The sequence below is a fragment of the Zootoca vivipara genome, chromosome 7 (assembly GCF_963506605.1).
Source record: "Zootoca vivipara chromosome 7, rZooViv1.1, whole genome shotgun sequence".
Taxonomy (NCBI): Eukaryota; Metazoa; Chordata; class Lepidosauria; order Squamata; family Lacertidae; genus Zootoca; species Zootoca vivipara.
The window spans coordinates 64,210,961-64,231,059 of NC_083282.1; the positions used below are offsets into that span (position 1 = coordinate 64,210,961).

The following is a 20,099-nucleotide window of genomic DNA, read 5'->3' on the forward strand; positions in this document are numbered from 1 at the left end:
GCTCATTTTTTACATGGTCTAGTCCAGGCATCCCCAAACTGCGGCCCTCCAGATGTTTTGGCCTACAGCTCCCATGATCCCTAGCTAACAGGACCAGTGGTCGGGGAAGATGGGAATTGTTGTCCAAAATATCTGGAGGGCCGAAGTTTGGGGATGCCTGGTCTAGTCCTTCCCCTGCCCACCTTCTTAATATTCTTTAGAGCACGGGTGTCAAACTCAAGGCCTGCGGGCCAAATCCGGCCCGCCAGACCTCGTCATGTGGCCCGCCGAGCGCCCCAGCCAGCGGGACCCAGCAGCAGGACCTTGCTGCTGAAGTGCCGCGCCGACAAACAGCTGGGGCCGGGGGGGTAGAAAGGCGGCCGTAGCAGCGCTGCGTGGAGCGCCCCGAGCCACAGCAGGAGAAGGAGGAGGCAGCTTGCCGGGTCAGCGCCCAGCAGCGCCGCACGGAGAGTCCCGAGCCTCTGCGACACAGCAGTGCTCTGTAGCACTTTGAATCCTCCTCCTCCTGCCACGGCTCGGCGCCTGGAAACGGCTGCTGCTGCTGCTGAATCACAGACAAAGCACCCAGCAGCGCCGCGTGGAGGAGGAGGAGGATTCAAAGTGCTACAGAGCACTGCTTCGTCCCAGAGGCTCGGCACTCTCCATACGGTGCTGCCGGGCACCGACCCGACAAGCCTCCTCCTCCTCCTCTTGCCTCACCTCCTCCTCCTCCTGCCGCGGCTCAGCCTCATGAACGTGAGCTCAGCAGCGGCTCAGCCTCATGAACGTGCAACTCTGAGGCTTTACACACGTCTGCTAAAACGGACACCCGCTGCCTCACGCTGCACGGGAGATGCTTTTTGCCTTCACACTCTTTTCTGGCGCTGAATCAAGGCGGCGACCCCCCCTTCCCTTTCTTTCTTCCTCTCTCTCGTTCTTATTCTTTCTTTCCCTCTCCTTCCTTCCTTCTTTATCTCTGTCTTCTCTCCGTCTTTCTTTTTCTTTCCTTCTTTATTCCCTTCCTTCTTTCCTACTCTTCTTTCTCTCCCCTCTTTCTTTCCTCTCTCCCTCCTGCTCCCTCTTTTCTTTCTTTCTTTCTTTCTTTCTTTCTTTCTTTCTTTCTTTCTTTCTTTCTTTCTTCCTTACTTCCTTCCTTCCTTCCTTCCGTCCTTCCCATCTTTCTTCCTCTCTCTCATTCTTATTCTTTCTTTCCCTCTCTACTTCCTTCCTTCTTTCTTTCTCCCTTTCCGTCTTCTCTCCCTCTTTCTTTTTCTTTCCTTCTCTCCCCTCTTTCCTTCCTCTCTCCCTCCGCTCCCTCCTTTCTTCCTTCCTTCCTTCCTCCCTCCCTCCCCCTCTCCTCAGAAACATAGGATTCTGCTTTATACTTCTGGCCCTTAAACCCTGGAACCAGGAGAGCAGCTCCAGTGAGTCAACCTCAGCCAGTCCCTTTGGTGAAGGGTGGTGGCTCACTGGCAGAACATCTGTCCTGCATGCAGAAGGACCCCAGCATCTCCAGGTACCAGTAGCTCTGCAAAGCTCCTGCATGAAACCCTAGCGAGCCTCCACCACCCAGTGCAGTTACCAAAAATCATTTTTCAATAAATTGTACAATAATTGTACATTTGAATATCTACTTGCCATTATTCTGACTATGTTTCTGCTTTCAGAGCTAGTTATTACTTACATTATTACAAAAAACAGTAATAATTGAATGCAGTGACAATAATTTATGATAATAAAGAGTGGACACATAGTCCTACAGATACAACTGGCCTTTTGAGGGTGACCAAACTGCTGATGCGGCCCCCGATGAATTTGACTTTGACACCCCTGCTTTAGAGGGTCTCTTCTCCAGTGTTCAGAGAGTAGCTGGAAGTGGGGAGGCAGAAAAAAGTCCTCCTTTCCTTTTTACTCTGCAGTTTTAATCTGAAATCTTAGGTGCAGTACTGCACCCAGAGCTCAGAAACTGCTCGCGCTGATGAAATTCCCTGTCGCAAAATGCACCTAGAACAATGGGAGTTTCGAACACTGATGTCAGTATATTGGCAGGTCTGTAGTACTTCAGGTATCTGGGCACCAAGCCATATAAACTCTGAATTGTATTCGGGAAGAAGCCACCAGCCCATGCAGATGTTTCATAAATGACAAGATGTCTTGCCTTTCTCTGGTCCCCAATCTTTCCATAATCCTGGAATGCTTTCCCTGTCCACCTACCCAAGTCCCACCCACCCCACAAATGCAACCTAGCTTTTCCTCAGCTTGTTCTAAGCAAAAGCATTTTGGTGGGGCAGAATCCAGCAGCACCCTTCCCTTCTTGAGCCTCGTGAAGTAATGGCAGCCACCATTAACTCAGTAAAAGTACAGCAGCCACATAAAGTGGGCCAGTATGAGCCTTGTATGGCAGCTGTTGCGAATGGGTAGGCCAAGAATGAATAGTGAGCTTGCCTAAGGCTACCAGTTGAGCTTGTGGCTTAGGTGAGATATAAAAAAACAACAACAAGGGCTTCCTGGCCAACAGCTCAACCCCTTAGACACTAGACTTACAGCAGCAGGTTAGCATGGGAGGGTAGTTCTGCAACAGGGATAAAGGGGCCATCTGTTGCTTCTGCAACTGGAAGGAGTGGGGAGGTCTCATGAACTCAGGGGAATTCCCCACAACAGTGAACCGGCTCCCTCACATTATTGCACGCAGCCACCAGCACACTCCCTTATGGTGAATATGACCCTGAGCAACAGGAAGGCAGCATTTACAGCTGCGACCCTTTTGCTGTCTGGCACATACTGAAGCCAAAGCCACATGGGCAGCCTGCATATGGAGAAAGGGATAAGACTAACATTTCCTTAAAGAGCATAAATTATCAAGGGGTGGGTGGGCCAATAGGAAGGACGGGGACAAAAAGCTCATTTACAAGCTCTTGTTTCTAGGCTCCAGATTATTTCCCTTCAGTGTATTTGCCTTTTTCATTTCAAAACAAAAGGGCAGAACCCACAGCGCTGCCTGGCTTAACAGGCTGCTCCTTAATGAGGACCAACTGTGGGGGAAGTGTTGACTCAGCCTTTTGTCGCCCAGCCACATTTTGCTAAATGTTACAGCCGCCCACTCACTGCCCCCACCCAGGTAGTCTGTGGAAGTACAACCAAAGTTGGGGACAAATCCAGCTATATGCACAGCAGAGAGGAAGTAGTTCTGAGCGCTGCAAATGGGCTCCCCAAGCATCTCCCCCAGCTCCTTGTTCAGAATAAGCAGGGCCTTTTAAAGTCACAAACATTTTACCCCTTTATCCCTTTACTCAAGAGGAGTTCTAGTCTCCATTCATTGAAAAGAAAATGACAACATATTCCTTTCCAGGTTTTCTCATGTCCTCACTACAGGAAGAGATGTAAAATTCTGTCTTAAGAAAATGCTGCTTATTAAGTTTCTTTCTAGGAATGTCTGCTTCAGCATTAGCAACCAGCTTACTCAGCCTCTATTCTAGCAGTTAACTAGAGTAGCCTGTCATTACGGTAACCAAATGTAATAGAGGACAGTGTTCCCACACCTTTAGTAATTGTCAGCAGAAGAGAATTCTTCTACCATTACATAGTTACATTATCACGCAGAAAGGAACCTACCAGGAAACTGCCTTGCAACATCACAGTATTTCCATCTAGACCAATACTGTCTAGTCTCCAGGATCATGGCAGAGGCCTTTTCCATCACTTGCACTACCTGATCCTTTTAACTGGAGGTGGCAGGGACTGAACCCAGAACCCTTTGCTTTCAAAGGATGTGATCTCTTCCACTGAGTTGTGGTTCCTCCCAACTTCTACGCATTTGCCTGCAAAGGCAAGCAAAAGTTTGAGAGAGAAAGCTACCAATAACACTGAGCACTCCGGAAAACAAAACCAGGGTAGCTCAGCTGATTAGAGCATGGTGCTGAAAATGCCAAGGTTACAAGTTCGACCCCCATATTGGGACAGCTGCATATTTCTGCATTGCAGGGGGTTGGACTAGATGATCCTCAGGGTCCCTTCCAACTCTACAATTCTATGATATAAAAGACAAAAGATTGCACTACCAGAAATGGATGTTACTGCAGGCCCTTTTTAGAGATAATTGTATTGATTAACATGTTACCCTTTAGTTCTCTTGCTTACAAAATACACATAGACTTTATTAAACAAAAGTGTCTGTCTGGTTCTTGGGCCTGGTTTATTTATGCAGCACACAGCAGTAGATGAGTCCTGTATGACCTAATACAACTGTCAGTGTAATTCTATATAGGACTGTTCAGAAGCAAGCCCTACTGAGTTCAGTGCGACTTACCCACAGATAAGTGTGTACATGATTGTGGTCTAAGTTTGCTGTCTCTTCCAACACTCCCATTTTAAGACTGTGACTCCTTTTGCTTAGTATCCTGTCTGATTAAGAGTTCTGGAGAACTCAAAAGCTTGTTAACTATTTTGTGGCATTTTATTGGTTCCAATAAAGGTATTGGCCAGCTGTGGATTTTGGAACACAGATTTCTTTACTTTTTTGTACATATGCTTTTGTGAAAGTAGATGTACACACAGAGAACAAATAAATTATATATGCCTTCTTTGGAGCAGCTAACTGCTCAATACGGAATCAGGAACATAGTCCCAATACTAAATTGTCATCCAACTTCCAGTTCTGTAGATGTCCCACAGATACATTTCATTTACCACTTTGGCCCTTTACTGGCTGATAACCAGGCCTAACTAAAGATTGCATTAACAGTTGTGTTCAAATGCAGAGCTGCTTCAATCATGGTGGGAGGTGCAAGTTGTCTGATTTTAACAGCAAAGGCAGGTGTGCAGGTAAAGAAGGTGTAACTTTACCCTCATTAACACCTTGAGTTGCCTGCGGTAAGAGAAGGCATCTAATAAATTTAATTAATAAAAGCCAATAAAATAAATTCCTTCCTTCTTTTTGTCTGCAAGCACTCCTCCTCAGCTCCAACAAGGGAAGTGACCCTGACTGAGTGAAAAATATTTGAGGCTGTGGGGAATAAATTGTAGGGGTAGGGTAAGTTCACCCGCATACTCCATTTGCTGTTAAAATCAGACCAACACCCCGTTTTCTATGCAGCTGAAGCAGTTCTATGTTATCAAACACATGGAACTGACATCATCATGTTTGATTTGGTCCTCAGATACCAATGTGCGCACTCCTTTGAGCTCATACATGTATGGAAGAGGGCAGCAGCCAGGAGCTCAGCCATATCTAAGGACTTAGGGTGCTGGACACACAAGGTCTCCAATAACAGGGTGGAAACGTGTTAAGGGCAACATGAGGATACTCAGTGGCAGACCTACATTTTTGGGCCCCTGATACAGCAGCCTCTTTGCAACTAGCAACGAGGTCTGGGTAACCACTGTTATCTTCTTCAGTGGGCTTGTTCCACAACATATCACCACAGTTTTGTTTTGTTTTTAATAGCCACTACATCTCATATTTTGATTAAACTTGTACGAAAGTTTCTCCTATCTCCTATTTAGTTATCCTAAAGTTATCTCCTATTTCAAAGTCACTGGTGTGAATAAAAAATCCCTATGCCTTATGTATTTGAGTTATTGGGGGGGCGTGAAAATTAGGGAAATGTTATATACAGGCACAATGCACTTTTTAAAGCAAAATTCATTAGTTTCATAGTAGATCCTCCCCTGGGGACTGCACAGGGAACTGCCATGCTCGTCCTCTCTGCCCGCCTTAATATTTACTCCATATCATGAAGCAATCGGTGTTACCGGTATGAATTTCCCCCTTTCCCACCAGTGACAGCCAATGATGTAAAGCAGGGTCAGGGAAATGAATAATACAATGGTGTCACACCAGGGGCATGGGTTCCATCATACGTAGTTTTGGGAAACTGAGAGGACCTGGGCACAGTAATCTGGTTTCCAACATGATGTGCATTCCTGTCCAAGGCACGTTAGAAACTATAGTAACTTAGTACAAGCTGTGGTGCTGTACAGACTAGCAGAATTTCATGGACTAGACTCTATTTAATCAGATTCAAGTTAACCTCAGTTAGCAATTGTTTTAGCTAGACAGACAGACAGACAGACATCTCGCACAGGTAAAGGGAGGAATACAGAATTGTCACAGGCTGAGAGAATCAATGTGTTTATATGGCTGCTTTTTTAAAGACTGAACACAATATAAACATGGCTGCCTAAATTCAGTCAAACCACCAAGAAAAATATTGCACGGCTTGTTTTGACCTCATGTGACAATAATTAGTTGAACAGAAGCGTTCAGTAAATACCACAACATATGCACAATCCCACATTCTAATGGTAGCAAAAATGAGTCACAAGCATAGTCTAAAATGCTCAATGTCCTTCTGGCACACAAACAGAGTGTATATGACTTCCTAACAAAAGGGATGCAGGGTAAATTTAAATCACTGATTTAAAAAGTAGTGACTACAGTAAATTATTTAAATGATTTTTCCAGCTTTCTAATTCCTATATGTCCTAAACAAGCATGCATGTTAGTTAGTTGCTAATGCTATAATAAATACAGCTTACTTGTTTGCAACTAAATACAGTAGTGCCTTTATACTATCCAGGAGTGTGACACAAAACCTCTAACCATGCCGCTCACATGCATTTTGTACATTACCGAATTTATACTGTATCTGTTTAAGCAAGCAATTATGAATTAAGAGATTTGTTTGATTTTTTTTCTACATAAGGCCACTAAGCAAGATTACTAACTTGAAGTCTAAGTGCCCAGAACATTCCAGAAGCAAGTGTCACTAACAATGATTCTCCATGGCATGCAAAATAAATATTTGAGAACGTCTAAATAGTCCTATGTTGAATAAGCATAGTGCATAGCCTGTTATGTCATATTTATAATACTTAACCTCAAGCCACATTTTTTTTTGTTGGTTGCCAGTTTGTTCTTTTACAAAGGAAAAAAGCTTTGAAACTCAATGGTTATGTTTGCCAAGGGTTTTTTTTTCTTAGTTTATCAAACACAGCTTCATATTTGAAGCCTGCAAAGCAACCCTAATCCCTGGTTTGGACTTGTTGCTCCTACTCAGATTTGTTGTTCCTACTCAGGGAACAGCAATGCAGGAACTATCTCTATGGTTTACTGTTACATGTGAACTAGACCAAGATGTTTTCACAGGGTGTCATTTTATCTGATTTAACAAATCAGGAATGCAGGTTTTAATGTTTTATCCACTTTAAACCAGGTTATTTTTAGAGAGCTACTTAATATAACCACTTTTTAAAAGAGATGTAAATAAACAAAACTTGGTCTAAACTTGGTTTTTAATTTTTTTAAACGATTTTTCTTTTTTAAAGATGTTTCTGGAGAAAAGGACATATTCATGTCAACTCTCCTAAAATGCAAGACTGTGGTGCCTTGCTTGCGGTTACCCTACTATGTTGTCATTTGGATAGGATAGATAGAACAACAGCACTGGAGAATTGGGTGGCTAACATGACCTGTTGTTAATATGGCAAGAACTGGTTGAAATTAGTGGGGTTGGGGTTGGGGGGGGAGTTGACATGAAGGGACCCAGGTGGCGCTGTGGTTAAACCACTGAGCCTAGGGCTTGCTGATCAGAAGGTTGGCGGTTCGAATCCCTGTGACGGGGTGAGCTCCCGTTGCTCGGTCCCAGCTCCTGCCCACCTAGCAGTTCGAAAGCACGTCAAAATGCAAGTAGATAAATAGGAACCGCTACAGCGGGAAGGTAAACGGCGTTTCCATGTGCTGCTCTGGTTTGCCAGAAGCGGCTTTGTCATGCTGGCCACATGACCTGGAAGCTATACGCCGGCTCCCTCGGCCAATAATGCGAGATGAGCGCGCAACCCCAGAGTCAGTCACGACTGGACCTAATGGTCAGGGGTCCCCTTTACCTTTAACATGACCTGTTGTTAATATGGCAAGAACTGGTTGAAATTAGTGGGGTTGGGGTTGGGGGGGGGGAGTTTGCTTTGCCTTGGTATTTCCAACACTTATCAGAGAAATCTAGAAGCTTCCTCAAGTATCATCTTCCAGTTTGTTAATTGTGCATATTGAGCCAGGAAGAGCCTCCTTACTGGCTGTACTCATTTCCCCCCTCCCATTCCCAAAACTGTTGTTTGTGAAGGAGGAGGTCCCACTGAGGGTTGGGAGCAATGGCCTCATCACACTGACAGTGCAAATAGGGAGCATGGGAAATTTCACTCCTAGTTCACCTACATATCTCTGCTAGAAATTAGTGGTAACTATTTTCTGCAGTTCCATGTGAGCATCCAGACTTTACAGACAAAGCCTCCTGATTACAAGAATAAGTACTGTATGGGGAAAGGGGAGCAGCCGTGGGGATAGCTGGCAAAGGGCAAGTTAATTTTGAACCAAGACTGGACTTTAGAGAGGGCTTAGGTTCAAAGGTTTTTTAAAACTATGGTATCATGGCTTGATTTAATCCCTGGCATCTGGTCTCCATAGACATTGATACTTCTGCCTAGGGATTTTCAAAAAATATTTTAACCGCATGCACATTTTACAATCATATATTGACTCCAAAAAGTTTAAGGTTCTTGAAATAAGTTGTGGATGGACCGATTAAGCATTAATTATGCTCCAAACACATATTCTGCAAATTTATCTTGGCTCTGTAAAACACTTCTAATCCTTATTAAAATGTCTGCATGGGGGATTAAAATTTAAGTACCGGCTAATTAATCCCGAGGAAAAACATCCTATCCTATTCAGTCCTGTGAAGGAACATTTCTTAAAACCAAATCCTTCAAATGGCTGTGCATTAGAAGAGCAACATTCGGATTTGCCTAGTGTTGCCAAGAACAAGCCTTAGTCTCTGACCCTCCATTGTTTGCCTTCTTGCATGTGGGGCCCAAGGAAGAAGATTGCACAAAATTATTGTGATGCTAGTCTGGTATTCTCTTTATGGAGCAGCAAAAAGACCAGAATCTGGAGAAGACACCACTAATATCTCCTTCGCTTAAAAGGTGGACCACCTGAGTGTTGTGAAAGCTCTCCCTAGGGCAAAGTCAAAACAAGTAATAATCCTGACACAAAGCTGGCAAAAATGTCTCTTGCTCAATATCAAATTACAGTGGTACCTCGGTTTAAGAACAGCCCAGTTTAAGAACTATTTGGTTTTACGAACTCCGTAAAACTGGAAGTAGTGTCCCGGTTTGCGAACTTTACCTCGGTCTAAGAACGGAATCCGAACAGTGGAAGGGCACCGGCGGCGGGAGGCCTCATAAGGGAAAGCACGCCTCGGTTTAAGAACGGTTTCGGTTTAAGAACGGACTTCCGGAACAGATTAAGTTTGTAAATCGAGGTACCACTGTACTTGTTGGTAAATTACTTGGGATATACAGTAAGTACCTCCATGGTCTCTGTCAGTTCTTTCCTTCCGTTTCTTCCTCTGCATCCAGCTTGCTCTTCCCCATGCTTGGGGAAGCCAGTGAATTAAAAGGGGTTGCCTTCCTCAGGAAACTACCGTAGTGTTTTCCCCATGAGTAGATAGGGGGACTCCAGGCGGTTTGTGTCTAGAAGAGCTTTTAACTCAAGTGGCTGGAATAAGCCTATTGCGGGCTTTTGTAGAGAGCAAGAGGCCCTTGACAGTACAATGGACACTCCTACTAATCAGTGGGCATGCCAAGCTTAGAAGGATCTAGCCATTGAAGCCTGAAGTGAACTTGAGTGCAAAAAGACAACAAAAGGTTCAAGAAGAGAAGCCAGGACACATTGAATGATTCGGGCTAAAGAGCGAGTATATATTCGTGGGCAATCCCCACAACATAAGGATTGCCCCTGCACAGCACTTCTGATGCCCATATAGGCCATTGCTTGGAATCTACCAGTTTTCTCTGCTCTGCCTGATCCTCTTACCTCCCAACTCCTTTGATGCCCCAGAAAAAAATGTGAGCCATGTGCTCCTGCTGTCTTATCCTCCCCACAGCGATCCTTCATCACCGAGCCCTAAATGGCCTCGGTCCAGTATACCTGAAGGAGCGTCTCCACCTCCATCGTTCTGCCCGGACACTGAGGTCCAGCACCGAGGGCCTTCTGGTGGTTCCCTTGTTGTGAGAAGCCAAGTTGCAGGGAACTAGGCAGAGGGCCTTCTCGGTGGTGGCGCCTGCCCTGTGGAACGCCCTCCCAACAGATGTCAAAGAGGAAAACAACTACTGTACCAGACTTTTAGAAGAAATCTGAAGGCAGCCCTGTTCAGGGAGGCTTTTAATGTTTAATAGATTACTGTGTTTTATTTTTCTGTTGGAAGCAGCCCAGAGTGGCTGGGGAATCCCAGCCAGATGGGCGGGGTGTAAATAAATAAATAAATTATTATTATTATTATTGTTGTTTCAGTGTCATTTCTGTTTTCAGTGCCAACTCACATTGATTATGCTTAGCACCACAGAATCTTTCCCAAGTTTTGCCAATTCTCTCAACCCGCTAATTGTTTTCTGAATATGTATCACTGATCAGCGAATACAGGGCGGTGAGGAATCTTAAGATGTTTTGTTACAAACTGCTTCCCTTCGCAACAAATCCAGTGTCAAAAAAAAAAAAAGAGTCTGCTCAAACCCAGTCACTCCAGAGGGCACTGGAGCACCAAGCAAACAGCATTGTATTGTTGCTGCAATTCCTCACACATTGGAGAGGAAATTACTTTACATCTTTCCAACTGTGTCCCACCCCCACCCCTTCTCTTCAGGAGCCATGGGGGTAGGCTGAGTAATGACATTAAGGAGGAGGTCAGGCAGATACAGAATAGCCTTCGGAAACTGGGTAATGTGGGGGGCCCTGTTTCAGGACAGCCACAGGGAAAGGCCACAGGATTAATCCCCATATAGAAGTTTTAGTGAGCAACGTGGAACAGAAGCCTTCTAGAAAGTCTCCTCCCCCAAGATGCTTGAAAAGAGCCAGGGGTCTCAGGGTGTTTTATTATTTTTCTGGAAATGGAAGAAAGGAAGTGAGAAATTCAACTCTTGTGCTAGCAAATTAATATGTTGCTTTACATTAAATGCCATGCACACACAGCATTTGTGTCAGCCCACTGGATTATCCAAAGCACCACAATGGGTGCAGTGATTGCTTCCCCCCCCCTTTTTTGGTTCAATCAGGTATTAGGCATAACAGACTTCTGAAGTTGCTTAGAATAGCCATACACACCCAACTCACAAATCATGCAGCTAGGGATGCTATCATTTCCTACGCTTGTCAACTCTTTTTCTGCAAGAACATCTGTGTTTTGTTATACAACCAATAAAACAAATTCAGCAAATAAACATCATCCTACCCATCACTGCAGCTCCTTGTTGAATAAAAGGCACAGCTGTTGAATTTCTGGCTACCATGCATCTAATAATACTTTTCAGGGAGGGGGTGGAGCTGGAACTCCTATCAGCTTTTCCAGAGACAAGGTGCTTCTGGGTCCTATGTAGCTAAAGCACTACATGCCAATTGGGGGGCTATTGTTTATGTTTGTTATTATGGGGTGTATTTTTGTGTTTTTATATTGTAAAGCACCCCATGGTCTTCAGGTGAACGGTGGTATAGAAACTGAATAAACAACAAAGAAAGACAGCAGATGTTTCAGGACCCATCTAAAATTAAAACCTCCATATTCAGAAGTGGTATATCTGTGACTAACAGTTACAGGGAATAAACCACAGAGGATAGCTATCTCCACTATGCCCTGGTTGTGAGCTTCTTAGTGGCATTTGGTTTACTGCAGCTGATGCAATGGACCTTAAGTTTGATCCAATATGAAGATGTTTATGTTCTTATTAGATCAAAATTGATGATGGTGGATAAAACCTCCTGGCAACTGTCATATTTGCTTATTACTCTGTCTGTGTGTGTGTCTGTGTGTATCTCACATACACACACAGCTAAGAATAGTGCTGAGCTCTGAAACTCAGCCACCCTTTCCAAGTACCAACTGATGAATCATTCTAGGTGTCAGATTCTCATTGTTTGTTTTTAAAGCTTACTATAAGGTGGTCCAATGCTGAGCCAAGATCCTCAGACTACATTGGATGAATGTCAGTCTCCTCTTGGCTTCCTCCTCAGTTGCCAAATGTACTTACAGTACGTGCTAACTTATACCAGGGAGAGTCTACCTTGCCCCACCCAGCTTTCTCCCAAATAGCCACACCTTTCTCTGAGAAACAAGGCAGAATGTAACACACCCAGTAGGTTAATCCAGTGGTTTTCAACCAATGTGCCGTGGCACCCTGGGGTTAAGGGTACCATGGGCAACACTGGCCTCTGCCCTCTTTCCTTCCCTCCCTCCTCTGATGCCCTCTCACATTTCTGCCTCCCAAAGGCTTGCACAGAAAGAACGTAGTTAGCTAAGGGAGCTATGGACTCAAAAAGGTTGAAAACCTCTGGGTTAATCTATTGCAATCAAAATTTGTAACTCCTGGTTGAGACTGGCAAGTGCTTGGAGAAAGGCACTATATGCATAGGTTTATTATTCTTTGTTAAATTTGTATGTTGTCTTTTCACAAAATGGTGCTCAAGCTAAAAACAAGTAAATAAGACATCAATGCAAACAACAAAAACAACCAGTTGACCAAGCTGCTAACATTTTATAGTGGCAGCTTATGAAGCCAAATGTTTGCATGTTTGCACCTCAGTGGATGGTTATCACAGAAGGAGCTCTTTGCCCTTGGTAAAGTTACTGAGCTTGGATACAGCTACCAAGCAGGGCCCCTCTCAAGTTCCCACCAAACATGCTTCAGATGTTGGGGGGACAAAAAAGAGTAGCCTCTTCTGAAAATCTTAAAGCACAGTCAGGCTTGTATGGGGAAAGCACAGCCTGTCAGATAACCTGGTCCCAGGTTGTGTAAACAACTCTGCTTGGAAAGAAGCCAGTGAAGCTGCTTTAACTGGCTGTAGCATTCTGAATCAGCTGGTATCTGAACACTCTTCACATGCAGTCTCACACAAAGTGTGTTTCAGTAGTCCAAACAAGATATAACTAAGGCAGCCAGATCTGATATCTTCAGGAAAAAGTGTCCTTCTGCACCAGCCTCAGAAAAGGTGCCCTTTCTGCAAAAGTGCTCCTGGTCACTGCTGAAACCTGGGGACCCAGGAGTATTTCAAAACTGCAGAGTTGAGTCTTCAAGTGGACTACAAGCCTGCCCAAGACAGAGGTGGCTAACCTGGGGCCCTCCAGATGTTGATGGGCTACAACTGCCATCCTCCCCAACTATTGGCCATGGGTTAAAGAGCAACAACCACATAGTAGTCATTTAAGTTTTGAACATTTATTTATTCCCCCTTTCCTACTGTATTTGCTGTTTGCTTGTTCTAGAACAGGCATCCCCAAACTGCGGCCCTCCAGATGTTTTGGCCTACAGCTCCCATGATCCCTAGCTAACAGGACCAGTGGTTGGGGAAGATGGGAATTATAGTCCAAAACATCTGGAGGGCCGAAGTTTGGGGATGCCTGTTCTAGAATGTATGCAGTTATTGGTCTTACAGGTGGGTGAGAACCTGAGCAGTTGCAATGCTGATGAAATGACCTTGTGCTTAATAGTGTCCAGAGTGAAAGTCATATTAGCACAAAACTGAGTGTGGAGCAAAGAAGGAGTTACTGTGATACCCCACGTGGGAGGTTGGGTAGATTATTTTAATTTTTATTCTGAGGCTGTATGAGTTTTAAATCTAGTCAGCTGTCTTTGTTGTGCAAAGTGACCAGCTAGGATTTTGTACTGAGGGATATGGATGGGTATGTGATTGTGGGTAGTATTGGTTGAATAGTATTAAATGGATCTACAGATATTGGGGTGGAATTAGTATTATGAATACACAAAGCTGCCATATTGGATCTGGCCATTAGACCATCTGCCCATTGCTGTCTACTCAGATTGACAGCAGTTTTCCAGTATCTCAGGCATAAGTCATTCCCATAGATACCCTAGGACTTTTGCAGCCAGAATTGCTGTTGACAGAACCTAAGACCTGAATAAAAAACACATGCATGACCACTGAACTATGGTCTCTCCTCTATTATAAAGGGATCAGCTGGGCCTTTGGCACTCATTCCAGCCTAGATTACATTGTGAACAATTCAGTGCCTGGCCAGTGTTGGGCTGGATTGTCAGAAACTCAGGTTCAAATTATTGCTCAGCTAAGGACCTTGGGTACAGAGTTGTTGTGTGGCTATATATATTAAAAAAACTGTTCCAAGGTTTTAAAAAAGGCATTTTAAGAAGCAGCCCCCAAACTTCAAAAACCCAATTTTGCCAGTTCTCTTCTAAACCCTTGAGGAAGTTAGACTAGCTTGCTAAAATGCCCCAGGTCAAAAATGCATGAGAAACCTTGTCTGCCTGAGAGCATCGGTTCTCTTTCTTAGAGGAAACCTGGGTCAAAGATTTCCCCTTTGTATCGAGTTTCGACTTCCTCCTGCAGACTCCCATTTCCTCATGGAAAGAACATGATTTTAGCTATTCAGCAGTCGGAGGATGGATACAATCAGAGTACAGAGTATAGTTTCATTAGCTCTCAGATGGGAATGCAGCTTCACATACATTCAGCAACACTGTGGACATCTGGCTGTAAGGTTTTCACAGCTGACTATTTCAAGGCAGAAATTCACAACCTGCACAGCCATTGTTGAAAAGGGAGAAATTTTATGCTTAACATCAACATTATTTGTGTCTTCGATGCTTTTATCAGGAAATGTATGATGACCAGGAACTCTGCTCAGTGCCCAGTCCAGCTAGGCCCATCCCACGAGGACCAATCCTGCAGACTAGGTATATTTGCAAAATGGGTGGGTGTTTGTGTGTGTGTGTGTGTGCAAAGTAAATTATAAAAAAAATGAAAGCAAATACAGGATGCCCCTGCCATTGTAGGTCGTTCTTCTCCAGAAACAGCCCAGTGCCCATACAATATTACAATGCACCCTTGGAATGCCCATTGCAAATGGAAGGAAATGAGACATTCCACATGTGTGTGGAGTGTGCCTGTGTCTTTTTTTGATTTTCAGCTAATTCCTATTAGGTTTGCAAGTGGCAGATGATCTTCTGGATCAAAGGACGTCAGATACTCTGAGCAGTTCACTCCCCATAAAACAAAACCAGAAGAGGAAAAAACGTTTCCAGCGAAGTCTTGCCCCGCCCCCTAAACACAGGAGAAATTGCGGCTTGGGGGGGGGAGGAACACGCCCCCCCACCACCCGAACAAACGCCTATAAGTCGTAGCCTTCCGACCTAGCTGCAGAGCTTTCCGTCTTTCATGGGCAGCTTACTTCCCCATATTTGAGCCCTACGGCTGGCCATCCATGCCTGCCTTTTGCAAAGCAAACAATGCTGCGTTGCGCTTGGGTCTTGGCTTTTGCTCCTTGCAAGCCGGTCTCCACGCCAGCATGTGCTTCATCGCACGGCAGAAACTGCTCCCTACAAATTCAAACCGTCTAAGTCCCACCTATTCTTTCCCTCGTGGCCTCCGCCCCTTCCTTCCAACCCTCTCCGAAAGATCGCATTTCGCAGGAGGGGGTGGTGGGATTCGGGGTGGTGTGTGTGTGTGTGTGTAAAAGAGAGAGAGCAAGCGAGGGAGACGCTCACCGTCCCTAACGCCGGGTGCATTTCAAATCTAAACACGCACGGAGGGGGAAAGGCGGGACTCAAGCCAGGTGCCCCACGAGGGCAGAGGGGCTACCAAACGGTTCGCTAGTAGTTCCACGGCGAAAGGATGGAAGGCCGCAGATTACAATGGGGGGAAGAACTGGCCGAAGGCTGCAGCTTTAACAGCACGCAAGGCATCGTTACATCGGATCGTGCCAATGAAATGCCACACAAGACAACCGCCCCTCTCTTCCTCCCCTGGTTTCCCCGGAGCTTTATCGATATCGGCGCACAGCGTGCGGTGATTAAATACATTTTTATATATATTCTTTTTAAAAAAAAAACCAGAGTCGTTCGGAACAATTCCTTTTCCTTTCCTCTGCTGCTTTGACTGAAACGTTTAGACGACGCTAAAATGAGCGCCTTTCTCCAACACCAAGGAGGCTTTTCGTTAAGTAAAACCCATTCCCTTTGTAGCGCGCGTGCGGGGTGAGAGAGGGGCGAACGGCATTTGCAGTTTAAATCCCACCACCCACGCCTCTCTTTAACCAAGGCTTCCGAAGCTGCAGCAGGGTTTGATTTGAGTTCGGGCGAGCCCGTGGCGGAGGGGGGGTCTCCTTTCACCTGGCGCCCCACGGACATTGTCGAAGGGCTGCTCCCCCCACCTGTCCCCACTTCTGTCATTGTTTCTGCTTAGACGTGACCCCCCAGAGTCCGCATCCTTCCAGATCCCACTAACCGTGTGGAGTGGAGGGGCGGATTCCGCGGCGCAGACAACTGTCAAGAAACCACGCGGCGGGCGCTGCCCGAGGCATTTCTGACCCTTTTGCGATGAGCAAGCCGGCAAGCAACGAGACGGGCCAGCTCTGCCTTGCAGCCCCGGATCGTTTCCCTGGCGAGGCACCTCTGAACCCCCGAGCCCCAAATGCGCTCCTCTGCCTTACCTGCTGGGCCTGGCAAAATGTACCGTCCGGAGCGTCCTCCCCGACCTCTGCAACGGGGCATGCAGCATTTTCTCAGATCGTCCTTATAAACTCATAGCCAGCTTTCCAGCAGAAGCTCCCCTCTAGTCGCTCAGCCTCCCAAAAAGCGGCCACATGAAGCGAGGAGGGAGGAGAAGAAATTAGACCCTTCCCTCTGTCCCTCCTTCGCCCTCCCCTTGCGCTCGCTCTCCCCCTCCGACGGCTCCTGTCAAGCTATGTTTAAAGCTACAGCGCACTATTTCCTCTTCGCGCTGACTCTTGTCCCCTCGGCTTCTGGAAGCTGCCTCTTTAACACCCACTGCAGGTACGGCAGACAAAGGGCTGCCTAGTAGCAGATTCCTCCTTGTAGCAGAGACTGCAGCGCAAAGATGCATGCCACCCTGGGGAAAGGAAGGGGGCCCCCTTAGCCAACCAGCCCTGGGGAGTGGGCGCTGCAGAACCCGAAGTGCATCAACCTTTCCTCCCATGCTATGTACCCTTTGCCCTGCATATTCCGTGCTCCCGCAACAACCTTCATCCTGGCAACAGGCAAGCAAATTGTCTTTGTTCTTCACCAGACTCTCTGCTCCCTGGCTGCTTTACTGTGTATCTCTTTAACTGTACAGTTATCGCAGCTATACAATCGATCATGCACCTTGCTTAGACTTAGAGGATGGTGAAGACATTGGGAAAGGATGCTAGCAAGACCAGAAACAGGTCAAAGGGTCCATATGCTTTGAATTCGGCAAAAGGATCTTCTTGCTTTCAAATACAGACAATTGTTTCACATTGTCGTCCAAGTTAAGCAGCAATTCAGCTTTGATTCCAGAGGACAGCTATTTATGACCCTGAGGACCCCGACAGCAGCATGGGTCCCCCACCCCACCTTTGCCTTTGCCACAGCCTGATTAAGCTTGCTGAGAAAAATTCCCAACATCCCCTGGAGGGGCTTCCTCTAGGCAACCATTGCTGATAGTGACACTGGTGGTGGTTGTATATTAGTGTTAACTCCTGATGGTCAGGCACAATAGGCTGTGACTATAGCAGTAATCACAACTCATGATTCCCATACATATCCAATGTCACACCGAAGGGTTGGTGGAGTAAGATTAAGCTGGGAAGGCTCCAGTTTATGTCTCACCCTAGTCACGAATTTGTGATAGCCACAAGCAATCCAGGTGCAGCCAGTGGCAGAGGAAGGGGGTGTGGCCGGGTCACCCCGGGTGTCATCACTGAGGGGATGGACAAAATGACAAAAATATGAGGTTTTTTAAAATAAAAAATGGGTTCACGAAACTTTTTAGTTTAGTTTACTCAACAAACGTAACGAAATGTGACTGGCACTAGGTGCCACACCGCAGGGGCATGGTGGCTTGGGTGCCTGCAAGTTCCACGCTAAAACGGCAGTGTGAGGCTTGCGTGTGCCTCTCACTCAGCCGCTGGGTGCAGCATTTGTTCCAGGAGCACCTAAAATCTGTGAGTTGTGAAGAGAAGATCAAGGGAAAGCCCACCATTTATGGGAGTCACTACCCAGCTTTCTGACCATAGGGCCTGCTGTGACACTGCAATGAAATGAAAGTCCTGAGTTAGAATTAAGATCCTATATTTGCTGCTACAATTTGTTTTTGAGTTGACATTCCCCAATCACAGCTATACTAAAATCCTAGCTACCTGAATTGTGTGTGTCTTTAGGGGACAGCAAGAGTAATAATGGGTCTTTCACCCTACCCTTTTATGTCTAATTGGCTAGATCTCCTCTCTCAAATAAATGTCAGTCATTGCTATGACTTCATTCATTGGCTAAGACATGGGAAAGGTGGGAGCAGGCTGGTTTCTCACAAAACAAATTAGAATACTGCCTGCACATTTTGTCTCATAGCTAAGGTTCTACAAATGCTAGAAACTTCTTTTAAAAATGAAATCTATTCTGGGGGTTGTGGTTGCCCCCCTCAAGCCCCTCTCTGCAGACCCCCATATTATAAGAAATACTCTTCTCCTCGACCACTTCTGCAAGAAATACATGTTGCAGGGACCAGGAAAGAAGGATAACCCACCTCCCAGAAGAATCAAATTTATTTAACTGGCCCTCCTACTACGATAGCTTATACCCATGGCACTGAACACCTGTCAGGCATATGTCTGCAAAGTCCGATGTGCAGGCATTGGTAGCACCACCTCCCAAGGTCAAGTAAAGGGTGTCTGTCAATAGCAGCCTGGCCATCTCTCCTTGACATGCCCTTAATGACGGTTCAAGTGGGATGCCAAAGCTCTAAATTCAGGGCACCCTGCTGAGTCAGAAGAGCGTGGTAAAATTAAGTGCTGCCTGTATTACATCATTTGGGCTGCCTTAACCATGTCATCCTGACTCAGGTACAAATAAGACGGTCGGGAGACAGTTTCGAGCTGAAACATGTTCAAAAGAGACCTAGAAAGGAAGATTCACACACAAAAGGCAACAGAGATATCAAATCTGCTGTCGTCACTGGCTTTAAGGTATCTGAGGTCAGCAAACCTGATTCATGTTTTGCTCTTCCCTCTACAAGACCCCTCTTTCCTTTTGGCCAGTGTCCTAACTGTGTAGTAAGGATAATTGTGATGGTCCTTTAAACGTCACCTTTTCTCAAGGACAGGGTGCAGGCTTGAAATGAGACTGGTGGATTTTTCACTCTGGTCCAGAGATGTGCAAAATGGATGTGAGATTGAGGGAGACGTTCTCAGTAAGGGCAGCTCCACTGAATGAGACTGATTCCCCAATCACGTCTCTTAATACTCCCTGATAGCCAATGCATAATAATAACCACAGAGGTAATTGATGGACAAGCCCATTGCAATTCAAATCACACAAGTGCTTCCTATCAATTTTAACATGAGCAGAATCAGGCTTGCCTTCCGGTGTACTAAACAGGGTGGTTTTAAAAACAAAAACATATTACAATTAAGAGTCTTGTGAATAAGCTATCATGGCCAAATTCCTCATGCTATTTCATCCAGCAAAATTCATGGACTTTTCCATAGACTGCTGCTCATGGCATCAATTTAGAACAGTGATTCTTAACCTTTCTTGAATGCTGGCATCAGCACATTTAAAGCTATACAAACCAGCCTCATTGGCATAAGCCAAACCTGACTTAGCAGGACCATGTGAATGTGCAAGCTCCCAGATGGGAGTTTGCAGCTGCTTTGCTCCTCCCATCCTTTTGCTGCTGCGTGAAACTCAGCTTAGAGTGCCATCCCATCGAGGGCTCATGGTTAAGCTCACTAACCACAAGCTGTAACCAAGGTTTGTTCTTGGTTATAGCTTTTGGCCAGCGAGGAAGGAGTTTAACCAGGAGGCCCACTTCAGATGACACTCCAAACCAAATCCCTGCTGAACTCAGTGCAGCATGGCAGCAAAATGGACCACGGAGAAGCAAAGAAGCTATGAGCCCTCTGTGAGCCCATTTCTTTCTTTGTGCATGCAAACCAGGCTACTGACAGTCACCATGGTTTGATTACACTCCTTCACTCATATATACTCCAAAACAAAATGCTTTAAAACATCTTACTGTTTGTTTCCATTTTCTGTTAGAATTCATGGATTACAGTGTTAAATCT

At 45.6% G+C, this 20,099-nt stretch overlaps 1 protein-coding gene across 10 annotated transcripts in view; it reads right to left on the reverse strand.

Annotated features, from left to right (window-relative positions):
* NAV1 (neuron navigator 1) overlaps positions 1–20,099 on the reverse strand; it is a 284,649-nt gene that overhangs the window by 47,600 nt on the left and 216,950 nt on the right. For 2 of the 10 annotated variants that reach the window (XM_035123101.2, XM_060277187.1), the window contains exon 1: positions 16,488–20,093. The exons of the other annotated variants lie outside the window; for them this stretch is intronic. In XM_035123101.2, coding sequence (XP_034978992.2) covers positions 16,488–16,555 — 68 coding nt within the window. In that variant the 5' untranslated portion in view covers positions 16,556–20,093. Of the gene's footprint in view, positions 1–16,487; positions 20,094–20,099 lie in introns of those variants that run through there. 10 annotated transcript variants of the gene reach the window in all.